Below are 21,283 nucleotides of genomic sequence, written 5' to 3'. Positions count from 1 at the left end.
TATCAGGCTCGAGGGGCTGAATGGCCTCCTCCTGTTCCTGTGTAACAGGCTCGAGGAGGGGGCTGAATGGCCTCCTCCTGTTCCTGTGTAACAGGCTCGAGGATGGGGCTGAATGGGGCCTCCTCCTGTCCCTGTGTAACAGGCTCAAGGGGCTGAATGGGGCCTCCTCCTGTCCCTGTGTAACAGGCTCAAGGGGCTGAATGGGGCCTCCTCCTGTCCCTGTGTAACAGGCTCGAGGATGGGCTGAATGGCCTCCTGCTGTTCCTCAGCTCCTCCACAATACTGCTCCGTACTGAATTGTGTGTTACCTCATTTGACTCTTTCTTCAGTTTTTTATCGTTTTCATTCAAAACCATCCAGGCAGCGAAGAGGGACATTATCAAACCGTGTCCGACATCACCAAACATCACCGCAAAGAGAAAGGGAAAAGTGATAATGGTGTAGACAGCTGCAGAGGCAAAGGGAGAGAGTGAGGGAGAGAGGGAGAGAGGGAAGGGGAGGGGGAGGGAGAGAGAGGGGGAGAGAGGGAAGGGGAGGGGGAGGGAAGGGGGAGAGAGAGAAGGGGAGGGGGAGGGAAGGGGGAGAGAGAGAAGGGGAGGGGGAGGGAAGGGGGAGAGAGAGAAGGGGAGGGGGAGGGAAGGGGGAGAGAGGGAAGGGGAGGGGGAGGGAAGGGGGAGAGAGAGAAGGGGAGGGGGAGGGAAGGGGGAGAGAGAGAAGGGGAGGGGGAGGGAAGGGGGAGAGAGAGAAGGGGAGGGGGAGGGAAGGGGGAGAGAGAGAAGGGGAGGGGGAGGGAAGGGGGAGAGAGAGAAGGGGAGGGGGAGGGAAGGGGGAGAGAGGGAAGGGGAGGGGGAGGGAAGGGGGAGAGAGAGAAGGGGAGGGGGAGGGAAGGGGGAGAGAGGGAAGGGGAGGGGGAAAGGGAGAGAGTGAGGGAGAGAGGGAGAGAGGGAAGGAGAGGGGGAGGGAGAGAGAGGGGGAAGAGAGGGAAAGGGAGGGGAAAGGAGAGGGGGAGAGAGGGAAGGGGAGGGGAAAGGGAGAGGGAGAGGGAGGGAGAGGGACAGGGAGAGGGAGGAGGGGGAGTGGGAGAAGGAGAGGGAGAGAGGGAGGGAGAGTGGGGGAGGGAGGGAGAGTTGGAGAGGGAGGGAGAGTGGGAGAGGGAGGGAGAGTGGGAGAGGGAGGGAGAGTTGGAGAGGGAGGGAGAGTGGGAGAGGGAGGGAGAGTGGGAGAGGGAGGGAGAGTGGGAGAGGGAGGGAGAGTGGGAGAGGGAGGATAGAAGGAAAGATGGAGGGATAGAGGGAAGGAGGGACAGAGGGAAAGAGAGAGAGAGGGAGGGAGAGAGAGTGGGAGAGGGAGGGAGAGTGGGAGAGGGAGGGAGAGTGGGAGAGGGAGGGAGAGTGGGAGAGGGAGGGAGAGTGGGAGGGAGGGAGGGAGAGTGGGGGAGGGGAGAGCGAGAGACAGAAAGGGGGAGAGACAGAGAGAGAGGGGAAGGAGAGAGGTGGAGGGAGACAGAGGGCAAAGGGTGAGAGAGAGCGAGATAGATAGACAGGAGGAGGGGAGGGAGGGGAAAGGGAGTGGAACAGAATGGAGGAGAGAGAGACAGAAAGAGAAAGAGAGAAAAACAGAGGGAGAGACAGAGAGAGAGGGGGAGTGGGAGAGAGGGGGACGGAGACGGAGTGGGGGGAGGGAGTAGGAGAGAGACAGGCAGAGAGGGAGGGAGGAAGAAGTGAGGGAGAGAAGGAAGAGAGGGAGAAAGAGAGAGAGGGAGAGAGAAAGAGGGAGAGAGGGCGGGAGGGGGAGAGAGAGAGAGAGAGCACAGGTTAGATACAGATCAAAAGCCCCTCAGTACTGACCCTCGGACAGTACGGCACTCCCTCAGTACTGACCCTCTGACAGTGCGGCACTCCCTCAGTACTGACCCTCCGACAGTGCAGCACTCCCTCAGTGCTGACCCTCCGACAGTGCAGCACTCCCTCAGTGCTGACCCTCCGACAGGTGCAGCACTCCCTCAGTGCTGACCCTCCGACAGTGCAGCACTCCCTCAGTGCTGACCCTCCGACAGTGCAGCACTCCCTCAGTGCTGACCCTCCGACAGTGCAGCACTCCCTCAGTGCTGACCCTCCGACAGTGCAGCACTCCCTCAGTGCTGACCCTCCGACAGTGCAGCACTCCCTCAGTACTGACCCTCCGACAGTGCGGCACTCCCTCAGTACTGACCCTCCGACATTGCGGCACTCCCTCAGTACTGACCCTCCTACATTGCGGCACTCCCTCAGTACTGACCCTCCGACAGTGCGGCACTCCCTCAGTACTGATGCTCCGACAGTGCGGCTCTCCCTCAGTACTGACCCTCCGACAGTGCGGCACTCCCTCAGTACTGACCCTCCGACAGTGCGGCACTCCCTCAGTACTGAACCTCCGACAGTGCGGCACTCCCTCAGCGCTGACCCTACCTGGGTTGACCTCCCGATAATTCCCCACTCCGTAGGCATCGACGATGCTTTGGAATCCTGCGGTGAACTGGTTGGTGCGGTTCAGGGTTGGTGGAGACTGCTTGGTCGGTATCTGGTTGTAGAATGAAGGTACAGTGGCTCCCGCTTTCCGCTAGCGCCCCGAGAGAGAGAGAGAGAGAGAGAGAAGGGAAACCAAGTTAATCCCAGAGGCTGGGAGTGGGGGGTGGAGCAGAATCATTTAGCTGCAACACTGCATGGCCTGACCCCTCACCCTTGAACCCCCCCCACCCAAAAACTCTCAGTTGACCACAGCAGGCAGAGGTCAAGGGTCAAGTTTATCAGAAGAATGGGCAATGGTTATGGGCGACCAGCTATTTTAATGAGCTGGTTGAAGGGGCCGAGCATCTTCTCTGCAAATCTGTTCACGTGCAAAGCTGCGAGGAGGTTACAAAGGGATACAGATAGGTTCAGCAAACATTTGACAGGTGGACTATGGCATGAGAAAACATGACCATGTCCACTTTAGCAGGAGGAATAGAGAAGCGGAATATTCTTTAAACAGTGATAGAGGCTGCAGAACTCTGAGGTACAGAGGGACCTGGGTGTCCGGGTACATCAATCACAATGAGTTAGTCTGCAGCTGCAGCAAGTGGTTCGAGAGGGAAATGCAATGTTGGTCTTTGTTGCGAGGGGGCTGGAGTATAAAAGTCAGGAAGTCTTGTTCCAACTGTACAGGGCGTTGGTGAGGCCGCTCCTGGAGTCTTGTGGACAGTTTCAGTCTCCTGACTTAAGGATCGATACACTCGCATTGGAGGCCGTTCAGAGAAGGTTCACTCGGCTGGTTCCTGGGGTGAAGGGGGTTTGTCCGATGAGGAAAGGGTGAGCAGGTTGGGCCCTGTACCCATTGGAGTTTAGAAGAATGAGGGGTGGTCTTATTGAAATATATCAGATTCTGGAGGGAGGGAGGGAGGGGGGTTTGACAGGATGGATGCTGAGAGGATGTTTACCCCTGGTTGGGGGAGGGGAATCTAGAATGAGGGGAGGGGGGGCACAGTTTCAGAATGAAGACAGAGACGAGGAGGAACTTCCTCTCTCGGAGGGTCGTGAGTCTGTGGAATTCTCTCCCCCCCGCCCCCAGAGAGCAGTGGGGGCCGGGTCACTGAATATATTCAAGGCTGAGGCAGACAGGTTTCTGATCGACAAGGTGGGGGGGCGGGGGGGGGGGGGGTTCGAGGGTTATGGGGGGTGGGGGGGGGCATGCGGAGGACAGTGTTCAGGCCACAATCAGATCAACCACGATCTTACTGAATGGGACAGCAGGCTCGAGGGGCCGAAGGGCCTACTCCAGTTACTGACAGTCTTATTTCTAAGCCCTGAACACAATTGCACTGACCCTACTGTCCCTGCACATGGGATTTGAAAGAGCCAGGATCGGACAGCACAGGCAGAAGCCATTCTGCCCTTCTAGTCTGTGCTAGCTCTTTGACAGAGCTGTCCAATTAATCCCATACTCCCCCCCCCCCAATCTGCTCTCCCACCCACCCACATTTCCGTAATTTTTTCCCCTTCAGGTATTTCTCCAATTGCCCCTTTCGAGGGTCCCCCTGTTGAATCTGCTTCCACCGCCCTTTCAGGCAGCGTCTTCCAGATCACAATAACTCGCTGTGTAAATCATCAAAAGGTGAATCTCAGTCAATGTCTATCACATCCGAGCAGCCTTTGTGTATTTACCAACCACAAAGATTTAATTTTCACACAGGTTCCCAGAAGCAAGCATTCATTTCACACGGTGAACACATAACAATGCCCAGAGCAGAAATCACACCAAACTTCAATCCCAGAATCCCAGAACCCATCAGGGTGACCAAAAGATCAAAGAGGTGGATTTTAAGGAGCTTTTTTAAACAGGAGACCGAAAGCAAGAGAGAGAGCAGGAGCCAGAGAGAGCAGGAGCCAGAGAGAGAGAGAGAGTGCCAGCGAGAGAGAGAGCGCCAGCGAGAGAGAGACAGCGAGAGAGAGAAAGACAGCGAGCGACAGTGAGAGAGAGAGATAGCGAGAGAGAGAGAGAGACAGCGAGAGAGAGACAGCGAGACAGCGAGAGAGAGAGAGACAGCGAGAGAGAGAGAGACAGTGAGAGAGAGACAGCGAGAGAGAGAGAGAGACAGCGAGAGAGAGAGAGACAGCAAGAAAGAGAGAGACAGCGAGAGAGAGAGAGAGACAGCGAGAGAGAGAGACGAGAGAGATAGCGAGAGAGAGAGAGACAGCAAGAAAGAGAGAGACAGCGAGAGAGAGAGAGACAGACAGAGAGAGACAGCAAGAGAGAGAGACAGCGAAAGAGAGAGAGAGAGAGACAGCGAGAGAGACAGAGACAGCGAGAGAGACAGAGACAGCGAGAGAGACAGAGACAGCAAGAGAGACAGAGACAGCAAGAGAGAGAGAGAGCCAGAGAGAGAGAGCCAGAGAGAGAGAGCCAGAGAGAGCGCCAGCGAGAGATAGAGAGAGAAAAAGCCAGCGAGAGAGAGAGACAGCGAGAGCGAGAGAGACAGCGAGACAGCGAGAGAGACAGCGAGAGAGCGAGAGAGACAGCGAGAGAGACAGCGAGAGAGAGAGACAGCGAGAGAGAGAGAGCACCAGCAAGAGAGAGAGAGCCAGCGAGAGAGAGCGCCAGCGAGAGATAGAGAGAGAGAGACAGCGAGAGAGAGAGAGACAGTGAGAGACAGAGCGCGAGACAGAGCGAGCGCGAGACAGAGCGAGCGCGAGACACAGCGAGCGAGAGACACAGCGAGCGAGAGACACAGCGAGCGCGAGACAGAGCGAGCGCGAGACAGAGCGAGCGCGAGACAGAGCGAGCGAGAGACAGAGCGAGCGAGAGACAGAGCGAGAGTGAGACAGAGGTAGAGAGAGAGAGTGAGACAGAAATAGAGAGGTGGAGAGGCTTAGGGAAGGAATTCCAGAGTTACACAATGAGCCCGGTTACATCCCAAGCCCGGTCACCACCGAACCTGGTTACATCCCGAACCCGGTTCCTTGCTGAGCCTGGTTACGTACCGAGCCGAGCTCCAGTGCAGCCTGAAGCTGTTGAAGTTCTGAGCGAGGGCACCAGACCTCAGCTATCAAACACTTGCCGGTGATGTCAAAGTTACACTGGTTGAGGACGAGGTAAATGGCTTTCATCTTGCGAATTTTCACAGCCCAGGGATAGAGGACCAGGACCACCTTCTGTAAGATCTGAGTCAGGTATTCCTCAGTCTGTTTCAACACCTGGAGGAGGGAGGGAGGGACGGATGGAGGGAGTGAGAGAGAGAGAATTGGTTACTGAGGGGCTCAGCAGTGGACTAATTCACAATTGAGTCAACCACACACCAGCTCACTCACCCTACACCAGCTCAACCCAACCCCACACCAGCTCACCCCAACCCCACACCAGCTCACTCACCCTACACCAGCTCACCCCAACCCCACACCAGCTCACTCACCCCACACTAGCTCACCCCAACCCTACACCAGCTCAACCCAACCCCACGCCAGCTCAACCCAACCCCACGCCAGCTCAACCCAACCACACACCAGCTCACCCCAACCCCACACCAGCTCACTCACCCTACACCAGCTCACCCCAACCCTACACCAGCTCACCCCAACCCTACACCAGCTCACCCCAACCCCACACCAGCTCACTCACCCTACACCAGCTCAACCCAACCCTACACCAGCTCAACCCAACCCCACACCAGCTCAACCCAACCCCACGCCAGCTCAACCCAACCCTACACCAGCTCACCCCCCCTACACCAGCTCACCCCCCCTACACCAGCTCACCCCACCTACACCAGCTCACCCCCCCTACACCAGCTCACCCCACCTACACCAGCTCACCCCCCCACACACTAGCTCACCCTCACCCCTACACCAGCTCACACTCCCCCTACACCAGCTCACCCTCACCCCTACACCAGCTCACACTCCCCCTACACCAGCTCACACTCCCCCTACACCAGCTCACCCTCACCCCTACACCAGCTCACACTCCCCCTACACCAGCTCACCCTCACCCCTACACCAGCTCACACTCCCCCTACACCAGCTCACCCTCCCCCTACACCAGCTCACCCACCCCCTACACCAGCTCACACTCCCCCTACACCAGCTCACCTACCCCCTACACCAACTCAGCCTCCCTTACACCAGCTCACCCCAAACCTACATCAGCTCACGCTCCCCAACACCAGCTCACCCCCCCCCCACACCAGCTCACCCTCACCCCTACACCAGCTCACCCTCCCTTACACCAGCTCCTCCTCCCCCTACACCAGCTCACCCCCCCCCCACACCAGCTCACCCTCACCCCTACACCAGCTCACCCTCCCTTACACCAGCTCCTCCTCCCCCTACACCAGCTCACCCTCCCCCTACACCAGCTCACCCTCCCTTACACCAGCTCCTCCTCCCCCTACACCAGCTCACCCTCCCTTACACCAGCTCCTCCTCCCCCTACACCAGCTCACCCTCCCCCTACACCAGCTCACCCTCCTTTACACCAGCTCACCCTCCCTTACACCAGCTCACCCTCCCTTACACCAGCTCACCCTCCCCCTACACCAGCTCACCCCAACCCCCACATCAGCTCTCCCTACCTTACAGCAGCTCACCCTCCCCCTACACCAGCTCACCCTCCCCCTTCACCAGCTCTCCCTCCCCCTTCACCAGCTCTCCCTCCCCCTTCACCAGCTCTCCCTCCCCCTTCACCAGCTCTCCCTCCCCCTTCACTAGCTCTCCCTACCTTACACCAGCTCACCCCAACCCCCACACCAGCTCACCCCAACCCCCACACCAGCTCACCCTCCCTTACACCAGCTCAACCCCCCACAACAGCTCACCCTCCCCTTACAGCAGCTCACCCTCCCCTTACAGCAGCTCACCCTCCCCTCTACACCAGCTCACCCCAACCCCACACCAACTCACCCCAACCCCACACCAGCTCACTCCAACCCCCACACCAGCTCACCCTCCCTTACACCAGCTCAACCCCCCACAACAGCTCACCCTCCCCTTACAGCAGCTCACCCTCCCCTCTACACCAGCTCACCCCAACCCCACACCAACTCACCCCAACCCCACACCAGCTCACCCCAACCCCACACCAGCTCACCCTCCCCCTACACCAGCTCACACCAACCCCACTCCAGCTCACCCTCCCCCTACACCAGCTCACCCCCCCCCACACCAGCTCACCCACCCCTACACCAGCTCACCCCAACCCCACACCAGCTCACCCTCCCCCTACACCAGCTCACCCCAACCCCACACCAGCTCAGCCCCCCTACACCAGCTCACCCCCCAACCCTACACCAGCTCACCCTCCCCCTACACCAGCTCAGCCTCCCCCTACACCAGCTCACCCTCCCCCTACACCAGCTCACCCTCCCCTTACACCAGCTCACCATCCCCTTACACCAGCTCACCCTCTTCCTACACCAGCTCACCCTCCCTTACACCAGCTCACCCTCCCTTACACCAGCTCACCCTCCCTTACACCAGCTCACCCTCTCCCTACACCAGCTCACCCTCCCTTACACCAGCTCACCCTCCTCCTACACCAGCTCACCCTCCCTTACACCAGCTCACCCTCCACCTACACCAGCTCACATTCCTCCTACACCAGCTCACCCTACCCTTACACCAGCTCACCCCAACCCCACACCAGCTCACCCCAACCCCACACCAGCTCACCCCAAACACATACCAGCTCACCCCCCCCAAACCAGCTCACCCCCCTACACCAGCTTACACCCCCTACACCAGCTCACCCTCCCCCTACACCAGCTCAACCACCCCCTACACCAGCTCACCCCAACACCACACCAGCTCACCACCCCCCTACACCAGCTCACTCTCCCCCTAAACCAGCTCACCCCAATACCACACCAGCTCACCACCCCCCTACACCAGCTCACCCTCTCCCTATACCAGCTTACACCCCCTACACCAGCTCACCCACCCCCTACACCAGCTCAACCACCCCCTACACCAGCTCACCCTCCCCTGCACCAGCTCACCCTCTACCTACACCAGCTTACACCCCCTACACCAGCTCACCCACCCCCTACACCAGCTCAACCACCCCCTACACCAGCTCAACCACCCCCTACACCAGCTCACACTCCCCTGCACCAGCTCACCCTCCCCTACACCAGCTCACCACCCCCACACCAGCTCACCCTCCCCCTACACCAGCTCACCCTCCCCCTACACCAGCTCACACCCCCTGCACCAGCTCACCCTCCCCCCTACACCAGCTCACCACCCCCACACCAGCTCACCCTCCCCCTACACCAGCTCACACCCCCTGCACCAGCTCACACCCCCTGCACCAGCTCACCCTCCCCCCTACAACAGCTCACCACCCCCACACCAGCTCACCCTCCCCCTACACCAGCTCACCACCCCCACACCAGCTCACCCTCCCCCTACACCAGCTCACACCCCCTGCACCAGCTCACCCTCCCCCCTACACCAGCTCACCACCCCCACACCAGCTCACCCTCCCCCTACACCAGCTCACACCCCCTGCACCAGCTCACACCCCCTGCACCAGCTCACCCTCCCCCCTACAACAGCTCACCACCCCCACACCAGCTCACCCTCCCCCTACACCAGCTCACCACCCCCACACCAGCTCACCCTCCCCCTACACCAGCTCACACCCCCTGCACCAGCTCACCCTCCACCTACACCAGCTCACACCCCCTGCACCAGCTCACCCACCCCGCACCAGCTCACACCCCCTGCACCAGCTCACCCACCCCACACCAGCTCACCCTCACCCCCGCACCAGCTCACCCTCACCCCCTACACCAGCTCACACCCCCTGCACCAGCTCACCCACCCCACACCAGCTCACCCTCCCCCTACACCAGCTCACACCCCCTGCACCAGCTCACCCCCCCTACACAAGCTCACCCCAACCCCACACCAGCTCACCCTCCCCTACACCAGCTCACCCCAACCCTACACCAGCTCACCCTCCCCTACACCAGCTCACCCCCCCCTACACCAGCTCACCCCAACCCTACACCAGCTCACCCTCCCCTACACCAGCTCACCCCAACCCTACACCAGCTCACCCTCCCCTACGCCAGCTCACCCTCCCCCTACACCAGCACACACCCCCGACGCCCGTCCACCCATTCAAAGGGATACTGGAACTGAGCTCCTCCCACACAGTTCGGGGACAGTTAGATACTGAACCAGAACAATATATCCACCCTGTGCCCACTGACTAACACTGGCCCCCGGTCATACTCACTCTCCCCCGCACTCACTCACTCTCCCCCGCATTAACTCACACACTCTCCCCCGCACTCACTCACTCACTCACTCTCCCCCGCATTCACTAACACACTCTCCCCCGCACTCACTCACTCACTCTCCCCCGCACTCACTCACTCACTCTCCCCTGCACTCACTCACTCACTCTCCCCCGCACTCACTCACTCACTCTCCCCCGCACTCACTCACTCTCCCCCGCATTCACTCACACACTCTCCCCCGCATTCACTCACACACTCTCCCCCGCATTCACTCACACACTCTCCCCCGCACTCACTCACTCACGCTCCCCCGCACTCACTCACTCACACTCCCCCGCATTCACTCACTCACGCTCCCCCGCACTCACTCACTCACGCTCCCCCGCACTCACTCACTCACGCTCCCCCGCACTCACTCACTCACTCACTCACACTCCCCCGCATTCACTCACACTCTCTCCCCCGCACTCACTCAATCACGCTCCCCCGCACTCACTCACTCACTCTCCCCCGCACTCACTCACTCACGCTCCCCCGCACTCACTCACTCATGCTCCCCCGCACTCACTCACTCACGCTCCCCCGCACTCACTCACTCACGCTCCCTCGCACTCACTCTCCCCCGCACTCACTTACTCTCCCCCGCACTCACTCACTCACTCTCCCCCGCACTCACTCACTCACTCTCCCCCGCACTCACTCACTCACTCTCCCCCGCATTCACTCACTCACTCTCCCCCGCATTCACTCACTCACTCTCCCCCGCACTCACTCTCCCCCGCACTCACTCACTCACTCTCCCCCGCACTCACTCACTCTCCCCCGCACTCACTCACTCACTCTCCCCCGCACTCACTCACTCACTCTCCCCCGCACTCACTCACTCACTCTCCCCCGCACTCACTCACTCTCCCCCGCACTCACTCACTCACTCTCCCCCGCACTCACTCAATCACTCACTCTCCCCTGCACTCACTCACTCTCCCCCGCATTCACTCACTCACTCTCCCCCGCACTCAATCACTCACTCTCCCCCGCACTCACTCACTTAATCACTCACTCTCACCCGCACTCACTCACTCAACCTCCCCCGCACTCACTCACTCACTCTCCCCCGCACTCACTCACTCACTCTCCCCCGCACTCACTCACTCACTCTCCCCCGCACTCACTCACTCTCCCCCGCACTCACTCACTCACCCTCCCCCGCACTCACTCACTCACCCTCCCCCGCACTCACTCACTCACCCTCCCCCGCACTCACTCACTCAACCTCCTCCACACTCACTCACTCTCCCCCCCACTCACTCACTCTCCCCCCACTCACTCACTCTCCCTCGCACCCACTCGCCCCCGCACCCACTCGCCCCCGCACTCACTCGCCCCCGCACCCACTCCCTCACTCGCCCCCGCACTCACTCACTCTCCCCCGAACTCACTCACTCGCCCCCGCACTCACTCACTCGCCCCCGCACGCACTCACTCGCCCCTGCACTCACTCACTCGCCCCCGCACTCACTCACTCACTTGCCCCCGCACTCACTCACTCACTCTCCCCCGCACTCACTCACTCACTCTCCCCCGCACTCACTCAATCACTCTCCCCCGCACTCACTCACTCACTCTCCCCCGCACTCACTCACTCACTCTCCACCGCACTCACTCACTCTCCACCGCACTCACTCACTCACTCTCCCCCGCACTCACTCACTCACTCTCCCCTTCACTCACTCACTCACTCTCCCCTTCACTCACTCACTCTCCCCCGCACTCACTCACTCACTCTCCGCTGCACTCACTTACTCACTCTCCCCCGCACTCACTCACTCACTCTCCCCCGCACTCACTCACCCTCCCCTGCAATCACTCACTCACTCTCCCCCGCACTCACACACTCACTCTCCCCCGCACTCACTCACTCTCCCCCGCACTCACTCACTCACCCTCCCCCGCACTCACTCACCCTCCCCGCACTCACTCACTCTCCCCCGCACTCACTCACTCACCCCCGCAGTCACTCACTCCCGCACTCACTCACTCACCCCCGCACTCACTCACTCACTCACCCCTGCACTCACTCACTCACGCTCCCCCGCACTCACTCACGCTCCCCCGCACTCACTCACTCTCCCCCGCACTCACTCACTCGCCCCCGCACTCACTCACTCGCCCCCGCACTCACTCACTCACTCTCCCCCGCACTCACTCACTCACTCGCCTCCGCACTCACTCACTCGCCCCCGCACTCACTCACTCGCACCCGCACTCACTCACTTGCCCCCGCACTCACTCACTCTCCCCCACACTCACTCACTCGCCCCCGCACTCACTCACTCACTCTCCCCCGCACTCACTCACTCTCCCCCGCACTCACTCACTCGCCCCCGCACTCACTCACTCGCCCCCGCACTCACTCACTCGCCCCCGCACTCACTCACTCGCCCCCGCACTCACTCACTCAATCATTCGCCCCCGCACTCACTCACTCAATCACTCGCCCCCGCACTCACTCACTCTCCCCTGCACTCACTCACTCGCCCCCGCACTCACTCACTGAATCACTCGCCCCCGCACTCACTCACTCTCCCTCGCACTCACTCACCATCCCCCGCACTCACTCACTCGCCCCTGCACTCACTCACTCGCCCCCGCACTCACTCACTCACTCGCCCCGCACTCACTCACTCGCCCCGCACTCACTCACTCGCCCCCGCACCCACTCACTCGCCCCCGCACCCACTCGCCCCCGCACCCACTCGCCCCCGCACCCACTCGCCCCCGCACTCACTCACTCGCCCCCGCACTCACTCACTCAATCACTCACTCTCCCCGCACTCACTCACTCTCCCCCGAACTCACTCACTCGCCCCCGCACTCACTCACTTGCCCCCGCACTCACACACTCACTCTCCCCCGCACTCACTCACTCACTCTCCCCCGCACGCACTCACTCACTCTCCCCCGCACTCACTCACTCTCCCCCGCACTCACTCACTCACCCCCGCACTCACTCACTCACTCTCCCCCGCACTCACACACTCACTCTCCCCCGCACTCACTCACTCTCCCCCGCACTCACTCACTCACTCTCCCCCGCACTCACTCACTCTCCCCCGCACTCACACACTCACTCTTCCCCGCACTCACTCACTCACTCTCCCCCGCACTCACTCACTCTCCCCCGCACTCACTCACTCACTCTCCCCCGCACGCACTCACTCACTCTCCCCCGCACTCACTCACTCTCCCCCGCACTCACTCACTCACCCCCGCACTCACTCACTCACTCTCCCCCGCACTCACACACTCACTCTCCCCCGCACTCACTCACTCTCCCCCGCACTCACTCACTCACTCTCCCCCGCACTCACACACTCACTCTTCCCCGCACTCACACACTCACTCTTCCCCGCACTCACTCACTCACTCTCCCCCGCACTCACTCACTCTCCCCCGCACTCACTCACTCACTCCCGCACTCACTCACTCACTCTCCCCTGCACTCACACACTCACTCTCCCCCGCACTCACTCACTCACTCACCCCCGCACTCACTCACCCTCCCCCGTAATCACTCACTCACTATCCCCCGCACTCACTCACTCTACCCCGCACTCACTCACTCACTCTCCTCCGCACTCACTCACTCACCCTCCCCCGCACTCACTCACCCTCCCCGCACTCACTCACCCTCCCCCGCACTCACTCACTCACTCACCCCCGCACTCACTCACTCACCCCCGCACTCACTCACTCTCCCCCGCACTCACTCACTCTCCCCCGCACTCACTCACTCACTCTCCCCCGCATTCACTCACTCACTCTCCCCCGCATTCACTCACTCACTCTCCCCCACACTCACTCTCCCCCGCACTCACTCACTCACTCTCCCCCGCACTCACTCACTCACTCTCCCCCGCACTCACTCACTCACTAACCCCGCACTCACTCACTCACTCTCCCCCGCACTCACTCAATCACTCACTCTCCCCTGCACTCACTCACTCTCCCCCGCATTCACTCACTCACTCTCCCCTGCACTCACTCACTCAATCACTCACTCTCCCCCGCACTCACTCACTCACTCACTCTCCCCCGCACTCACTCACTCAACCTCCCCCGCACTCACTCACTCTCCCCCGCACTCACTCACTCTCCCCCGCACTCACTCACTCACCCTCCCCTGCACTCACTCACTCAACCTCCTCCACACTCACTCACTCTCCCCCGCACTCACTCACTCCACCCCCCACTCACTCACTCTACCCCCCACTCACTCACTCTCCCTCACACTCACTCACCATCCTCCGCACTCACTCACTCGCCCCCGCACTCACTCACTCGCCCCCGCACTCACTCACTCACTCGCCCTCGCACCCACTCGCCCCCGCACCCACTCGCCCCCGCACCCACTCGCCCCCGCACCCACTCGCCCCCGCACCCACTCACTCACTCGCCCCCGCACTCACTCACTCACTCGCCCCCGCACTCACTCACTCACTCGCCCCCGCACTCACTCACTCGCCCCCGCACTCACTCAATCGCCCCCGCACTCACTCACTCGCCCCCGCACTCACTCACTCAATCATTCGCCCCTGCACTCACTCACTCAATCACTCGCCCCCGCACTCACTCACTCACTCTCCCCTGCACTCACTCACTCACTCGCCCCCGCACTCACTCACTGAATCACTCACCCCCGCACTCACTCACTCTCCCTCGCACTCACTCACCATCCACCGCACTCACTCACTCGCCCCCGCACTCACTCACTCGCCCCCGCACTCACTCACTCACTCGCCCCGCACTCACTCACTCGCCCCGCACTCACTCACTCGCCTCCGCACCCACTCGCCCCCGCACCCACTCGCCCCCGCACCCACTCGCCCCCGCACCCACTCGCCCCCGCACCCACTCGCCCCCGCACTCACTCACTCGCCCCCCGCACTCACTCACTCAATCACTCACTCTCCCCGCACTCACTCACTCTCCCCCGAACTCACTCACTCGCCCCCGCACTCACTCACTCGCCCCCGCACTCACACACTCACTCTCCCCCGCACTCACTCACTCACTCTCCCCCGCACTCACTCACTCTCCCCCGCACTCACTCACTCACTCTCCCCCGCACTCACTCACTCTCTCCCGCACTCACTCACTCTCCCCCGCACTCACTCACTCTCCCCCGCACTCACTCACTCACTCACCCCCGCACTCACTCACTCACTCTCCCCCGCACTCACACACTCACTCTCCCCCGCACTCACTCACTCTCCCCCGCACTCACTCACTCACTCTCCCCCGCACTCACTCACTCTCCCCCGCACTCACACACTCACTCTTCCCCGCACTCACTCACTCACTCTCCCCCGCACTCACTCACTCTCCCCCGCACTCACTCACTCACTCCCGCACTCACTCACTCACTCTCCCCTGCACTCACACACTCACTCTCCCCCGCACTCACTCACTCACCCCCGCACTCACTCACCCTCCCCCGTAATCACTCACTCACTATCCCCCGCACTCACTCACTCTACCCCGCACTCACTCACTCTACCCCACACTCACTCACTCACTCTCCTCCGCACTCACTCACTCACCCTCCCCCGCACTCACTCACCCTCCCCGCACTCACTCACCCTCCCCCGCACTCACTCACTCACTCACCCCCGCACTCACTCACTCACTCACCCCCGCACTCACTCACTCTCCCCCGCACTCACTCACTCTCCCCCGCACTCACTCACTCACTCTCCCCCGCATTCACTCACTCACTCTCCCCCGCATTCACTCACTCATTCTCCCCCGCACTCACTCTCCCCCGCACTCACTCACTCTCCCCCGCACTCACTCACTCTCCCCCGCACTCACTCACTCACTCTCCCCCGCACTCACTCACTCACTCTCCCCCGCACTCACTCACTCACTAACCCCGCACTCACTCACTCACTCTCCCCCGCACTCACTCAATCACTCACTCTCCCCTGCACTCACTCACTCTCCCCCGCATTCACTCACTCACTCTCCCCCGCACTCACTCACTCAATCACTCACTCTCCCCCGCACTCACTCACTCACTCACTCTCCCCCGCACTCACTCACTCAACCTCCCCCGCACTCACTCACTCACTCTCCCCCGCACTCACTCACTCTCCCCCGCACTCACTCACTCAACCTCCCCCGCACTCACTCACTCAACCTCCTCCACACTCACTCACTCTCCCCCGCACTCACTCACTCTACCCCCCACTCACTCACTCTCCCTCGCACTCACTCACCATCCTCCGCACTCACTCACCCGCCCCGCACTCACTCACTCGCCCCCGCACTCACTCACACACTCGCCCTCGCACCCACTCGCCCCCGCACCCACTCGCCCCCGCACCCACTCGCCCCCGCACCCACTCGCCCCCGCACCCACTCGCCCCCGCACTCACTCACTCACTCGCCCCCGCACTCACTCACTCACTCGCCCCCGCACTCACTCACTCACTCGCCCCCGCACTCACTCACTCACTCGCCCCCGCACTCACTCACTCGCCCCCGCACTCACTCACTCGCCCCCGCACGCACTCACTCGCCCCCGCACGCACTCACTCGCCCCCGCACTCACTCACTCGCCCCCGCACTCACTCACTCGCCCCCGCACTCACTCACTCGCTCCCGCACTCACTCACTCTCCCCCGCACTCACTCACTCTCCCCCGCACTCACTCACTCACTCTCCCCCGCACTCACTCACTCACTCTCCCCCGCACTCACTCACTTTCCCCTGCACTCACTCACTCACCCCCGCACTCACTCACTCACCCCCGCACTCACTCACTCACTCACCCCCGCACTCACTCACTCACTCACCCCCGCACTCACTCACTCACTCACCCCCGCACTCACTCACTCACTCTCCCCCGCACTCACTCACTCGCACCCGCACTCACTCACTCGCCCCCGCACTCACTCACTCGCCCCCGCACTCACTCACTCGCCCCCGCACTCACTCACTCACTCGCCCCCACATTCACTCACTCACTCTCCCCCGCACTCACTCACTCGCCTCCGCACTCACTCACTCGCCCCCGCACTCACTCACTCGCCCCCGCACTCACTCACTCTCCCCCGCAATCACTCACTCTCCCCCGCACTCACTCACTCTCCCCCGCACTCACTCACTCTCCCCCGCACTCACTCACTCTCCCCCGCACTCACTCACTCTCCCCCACACTCACTCACTCACTCTCCCCCGCACTCACTCACTCACTCTCCCCCGCACTCACTCACTCGCCCCCGCACTCACTCACTCAATCATTCGCCCCCGCACTCACTCACTCTCCCCTGCACTCACTCACTCACTCGCCCCCGCACTCACTCACTCACTCGCCCCCGCACTCACTCACTGAATCACTCGCCCCCGCGCTCACTCACTCACTCTCCCTCGCACTCACTCACCATCCCCCGCACTCACTCACTCGCCCCCGCACTCACTCACTCACTCGCCCCGCAATCACTCACTCGCCCCCGCACTCACTCGCCCCCGCACTCACTCGACCCCGCACCCACTCGCCCCCGCACCCACTCGCCCCCGCACCCACTCACTCACTCGCCCCCGCACTCACTCACTCAATCACTCACTCTCCCCGCACTCACTCACTCTCCCCCGCACTCACTCACTCGCCCACGCACTCACTCACTCACTCTCCCCCGCACTCACTCACTCACTCTCCCCCGCACTCACTCACTCACTCTCCCCCGCACTCACTCACTCACTCTCCCCCGCACTCACTCACTCACTCACCCCCGCACTCACTCACTCACCCCCGCACTCACTCACTCTCCCCCGCTCTCACACACTCACTCTGCCCCGCACTCACTCACTCACTCTCCCCTGCACTCACACACTCACTCTCCCCCGCACTCACTCACTCTCCCCCGCACTCACTCACCCTCCCCCGTAATCACTCACTCACTCTCCCCCGCACTCACTCACTCTCCCCCGCACTCACTCACTCTCCCCCGCACTCACTCACTCACCCTCCCCCGCACTCACTCACCCTCCCCGCACTCACTCACCCTCCCCCGCACTCACTCACCCTCCCCCGCACTCACTCACTCACTCTCCCCCGCACTCACTCACTCACTCTCCCCCGCACTCACTCACTCTCCCCCGCACTCACTCACTCTCCCCCGCACTCACTCACTCTCCCCCGCACTCACTCACTCTCCCCCGCACTCACTCACTCTCCCCCGCACGCACTCACTCACTCACCCCCGCACTCACTCACTCTCCCCCGCACTCACTCACTCACTCTCCCCCGCACTCACTCACTCTCCCCCGCACTCACACACTCACTCTTCCCCGCACTCACTCACTCACTCTCCCCCGCACTCACTCACTCTCCCCCGCACTCACTCACTCACTCCCGCACTCACTCACTCACTCTCCCCTGCACTCACACACTCACTCTCCCCCGCACTCACTCACTCACCCCCGCACTCACTCACCCTCCCCCGTAATCACTCACTCACTATCCCCCGCACTCACTCACTCTACCCCGCACTCACTCACTCTACCCCGCACTCACTCACTCACTCTCCTCCGCACTCACTCACTCACCCTCCCCCGCACTCACTCACCCTCCCCGCACTCACTCACCCTCCCCCGCACTCACTCACTCACTCACCCCCGCACTCACTCACTCACTAACCCCGCACTCACTCAATCACTCACTCTCCCCTGCACTCACTCACTCGCCCCCGCACTCACTCACTCACTCGCCCTCGCACCCACTCGCCCCCGCACCCACTCGCCCCCGCACCCACTCGCCCACGCACCCACTCGCCCCCGCACCCACTCGCCCCCGCACCCACTCGCCCCCGCACTCACTCACTCACTCGCCCCCGCACTCACTCACTCACTCGCCCCCGCACTCACTCACTCACTCGCCCCCGCACTCACTCACTCACTCGCACCCGCACTCACTCACTCGCCCCCGCACTCACTCACTCGCCCCCGCACGCACTCACTCGCCCCCGCACGCACTCACTCGCCCCCGCACTCACTCACTCGCCCCCGCACTCACTCACTCGCCCCCGCACTCACTCACTCGCTCCCGCACTCACTCACTCTCCCCCGCACTCACTCACTCTCCCCCGCACTCACTCACTCACTCTCCCCCGCACTCACTCACTCACTCTCCCCCGCACTCACTCACTTTCCCCTGCACTCACTCACTCACCCCCGCACTCACTCACTCACCCCCGCACTCACTCACTCACTCTCCCCCGCACTCACTCACTCGCACCCGCACTCACTCACTCGCCCCCGCACTCACTCACTCGCCCCCGCACTCACTCACTCACTCGCCCCCACACTCACTCTCTCACTCTCCCCCGCACTCACTCACTCGCCTCTGCACTCACTCACTCGCCCCCGCACTCACTCACTCGCCCCCGCACTCACTCACTCTCCCCCGCAATCACTCACTCTCCCCCGCACTCACTCACTCTCCCCCGCACTCACTCACTCTCCCCCGCACTCACTCACTCTCCCCCGCACTCACTCACTCTCCCCCACACTCACTCACTCACTCGCCCCCGCACTCACTCACTCACTCTCCCCCGCACTCACTCACTCACTCTCCCCCGCACTCACTCACTCGCCCCCGCACTCACTCACTCAATCATTCGCCCCCGCACTCACTCAATCACTCGCCCCCGCACTCACTCACTCTCCCCTGCACTCACTCACTCACTCGCCCCCGCACTCACTCACTGAATCACTCGCCCCCGCGCTCACTCACTCACTCTCCCTCGCACTCACTCACCATCCCCCGCACTCACTCACTCGCCCCCGCACTCACTCACTCACTCGCCCCGCAATCACTCACTCGCCCCCGCACTCACTCGCCCCCCGCACTCACTCGACCCCGCACCCACTCGCCCCCGCACCCACTCGCCCCCGCACCCACTCACTCACTCGCCCCCGCACTCACTCACTCAATCACTCACTCTCCCCGCACTCACTCACTCTCCCCCGCACTCACTCACTCGCCCCCGCACTCACTCACTCACTCTCCCCCGCACTCACTCACTCACTCTCCCCCGCACTCACTCACTCACTCTGCCCCGCACTCACTCACTCACTCTCCCCCGCACTCACTCACTCACTCTCCCCCGCACTCACTCACTCACTCACCCCCGCACTCACTCACTCACCCCCGCACTCACTCACTCTCCCCCGCTCTCACACACTCACTCTGCCCCGCACTCACTCACTCACTCTCCCCTGCACTCACACACTCACTCTCCCCCGCACTCACTCACTCTCCCCCGCACTCACTCACCCTCCCCCGTAATCACTCACTCACTCTCCCCCGCACTCACTCACTCTCCCCCGCACTCACTCACTCTCCCCCGCACTCACTCACTCACCCTCCCCCGCACTCACTCACCCTCCCCGCACTCACTCACCCTCCCCCGCACTCACTCACCCTCCCCCGCACTCACTCACTCACTCTCCCCCGCACTCACTCACTCTCCCCCGCACTCACTCACTCTCCCCCGCACTCACTCACTCTCCCCCGCACTCACTCACTCTCCCCCGCACGCACTCACTCACTCACCCCCGCACTCACTCACTCTCCCCCGCACTCACTCACTCTCCCCCGCACTCACTCACTCTCCCCCGCACTCACACACTCTCCCCCGCACTCACACACTCTCCCCCGCACTCACACACTCTCCCCTGCACTCACACACTCACTCTCCCCCGCACTCACTCACTCACTCTCCCCCGCACTCACTCACTCACCCTCCCCCGCACTCACACACTCACTCTCCCCCGCACTCACTCACCCTCCCCCGCACTCACTCACCCTCCCCTGCACTCACTCACTCACTCTCCCCCGCACACACTCACCCTCCCCCGCACTCACTCACTCACTCTCCCCCGCACACACTCACTCACTCTCCCCCGCACACACTCACTCACCCTCCCCCGCACTCACTCACCCTCCCCGCACTCACTCACCCTCCCCCGCACTCACTCACTCACTCACCCCCGCACTCACTCACTCAACCCCGCACTCACTCACTCTCCCCCGCACTCACTCACTCTCCCTCGCACTCACTCACTCACTCTCCCCCGCATTCACTCACTCACTCTCCCCCGCATTCACTCACTCACTCTCTCCCGCACTCACTCTCCCCCGCACTCACTCACTCACTCTCCCCCGCACTCACTCACTCACTCTCCCCCGCACTCACTCACTCACTAACCCCGCACTCACTCACTCACACTCTCCCGCACTCACTCAATCACTCACTCTCCCCTGCACTCACTCACTCTCCCCCGCATTCACTCACTCACTCTCCCCCGCACTCACTCACTCAATCACTCACTCTCCCCCGCACTCACTCACTCACTCTCCCCCGCACTCACTCACTCACTCTCCCCCGCACTCACTCACTCACTCTCCCCCGCACTCACTCACTCACCCTCCCCCGCACTCACTCACTCACCCTCCCC

General features: G+C 62.0%; 1 protein-coding gene across 1 annotated transcript in view; it reads right to left on the bottom strand.

Moving 5' to 3' along the window:
• The window catches only part of LOC121269413 (V-type proton ATPase 116 kDa subunit a2-like), an 84,392-nt gene that overhangs the window by 31,438 nt on the left and 31,671 nt on the right, over positions 1-21,283 (bottom strand). The window contains exons 7-9 of the mRNA XM_041174027.1: positions 5,496-5,708; positions 2,448-2,598; positions 309-448 (exon numbers count right to left, since the gene is read on the bottom strand). Coding sequence (XP_041029961.1) covers positions 309-448; positions 2,448-2,598; positions 5,496-5,708 — 504 coding nt within the window. The remainder of the gene's footprint in view (positions 1-308; positions 449-2,447; positions 2,599-5,495; positions 5,709-21,283) is intronic.

The sequence above is a fragment of the Carcharodon carcharias genome, chromosome 24, assembly GCF_017639515.1.
Source record: "Carcharodon carcharias isolate sCarCar2 chromosome 24, sCarCar2.pri, whole genome shotgun sequence".
Classification (NCBI taxonomy): domain Eukaryota; kingdom Metazoa; phylum Chordata; class Chondrichthyes; order Lamniformes; family Lamnidae; genus Carcharodon; species Carcharodon carcharias.
Note: the sequence above shows the minus strand (reverse complement) of the source record. Positions and strands in the feature narration are given on the sequence as shown.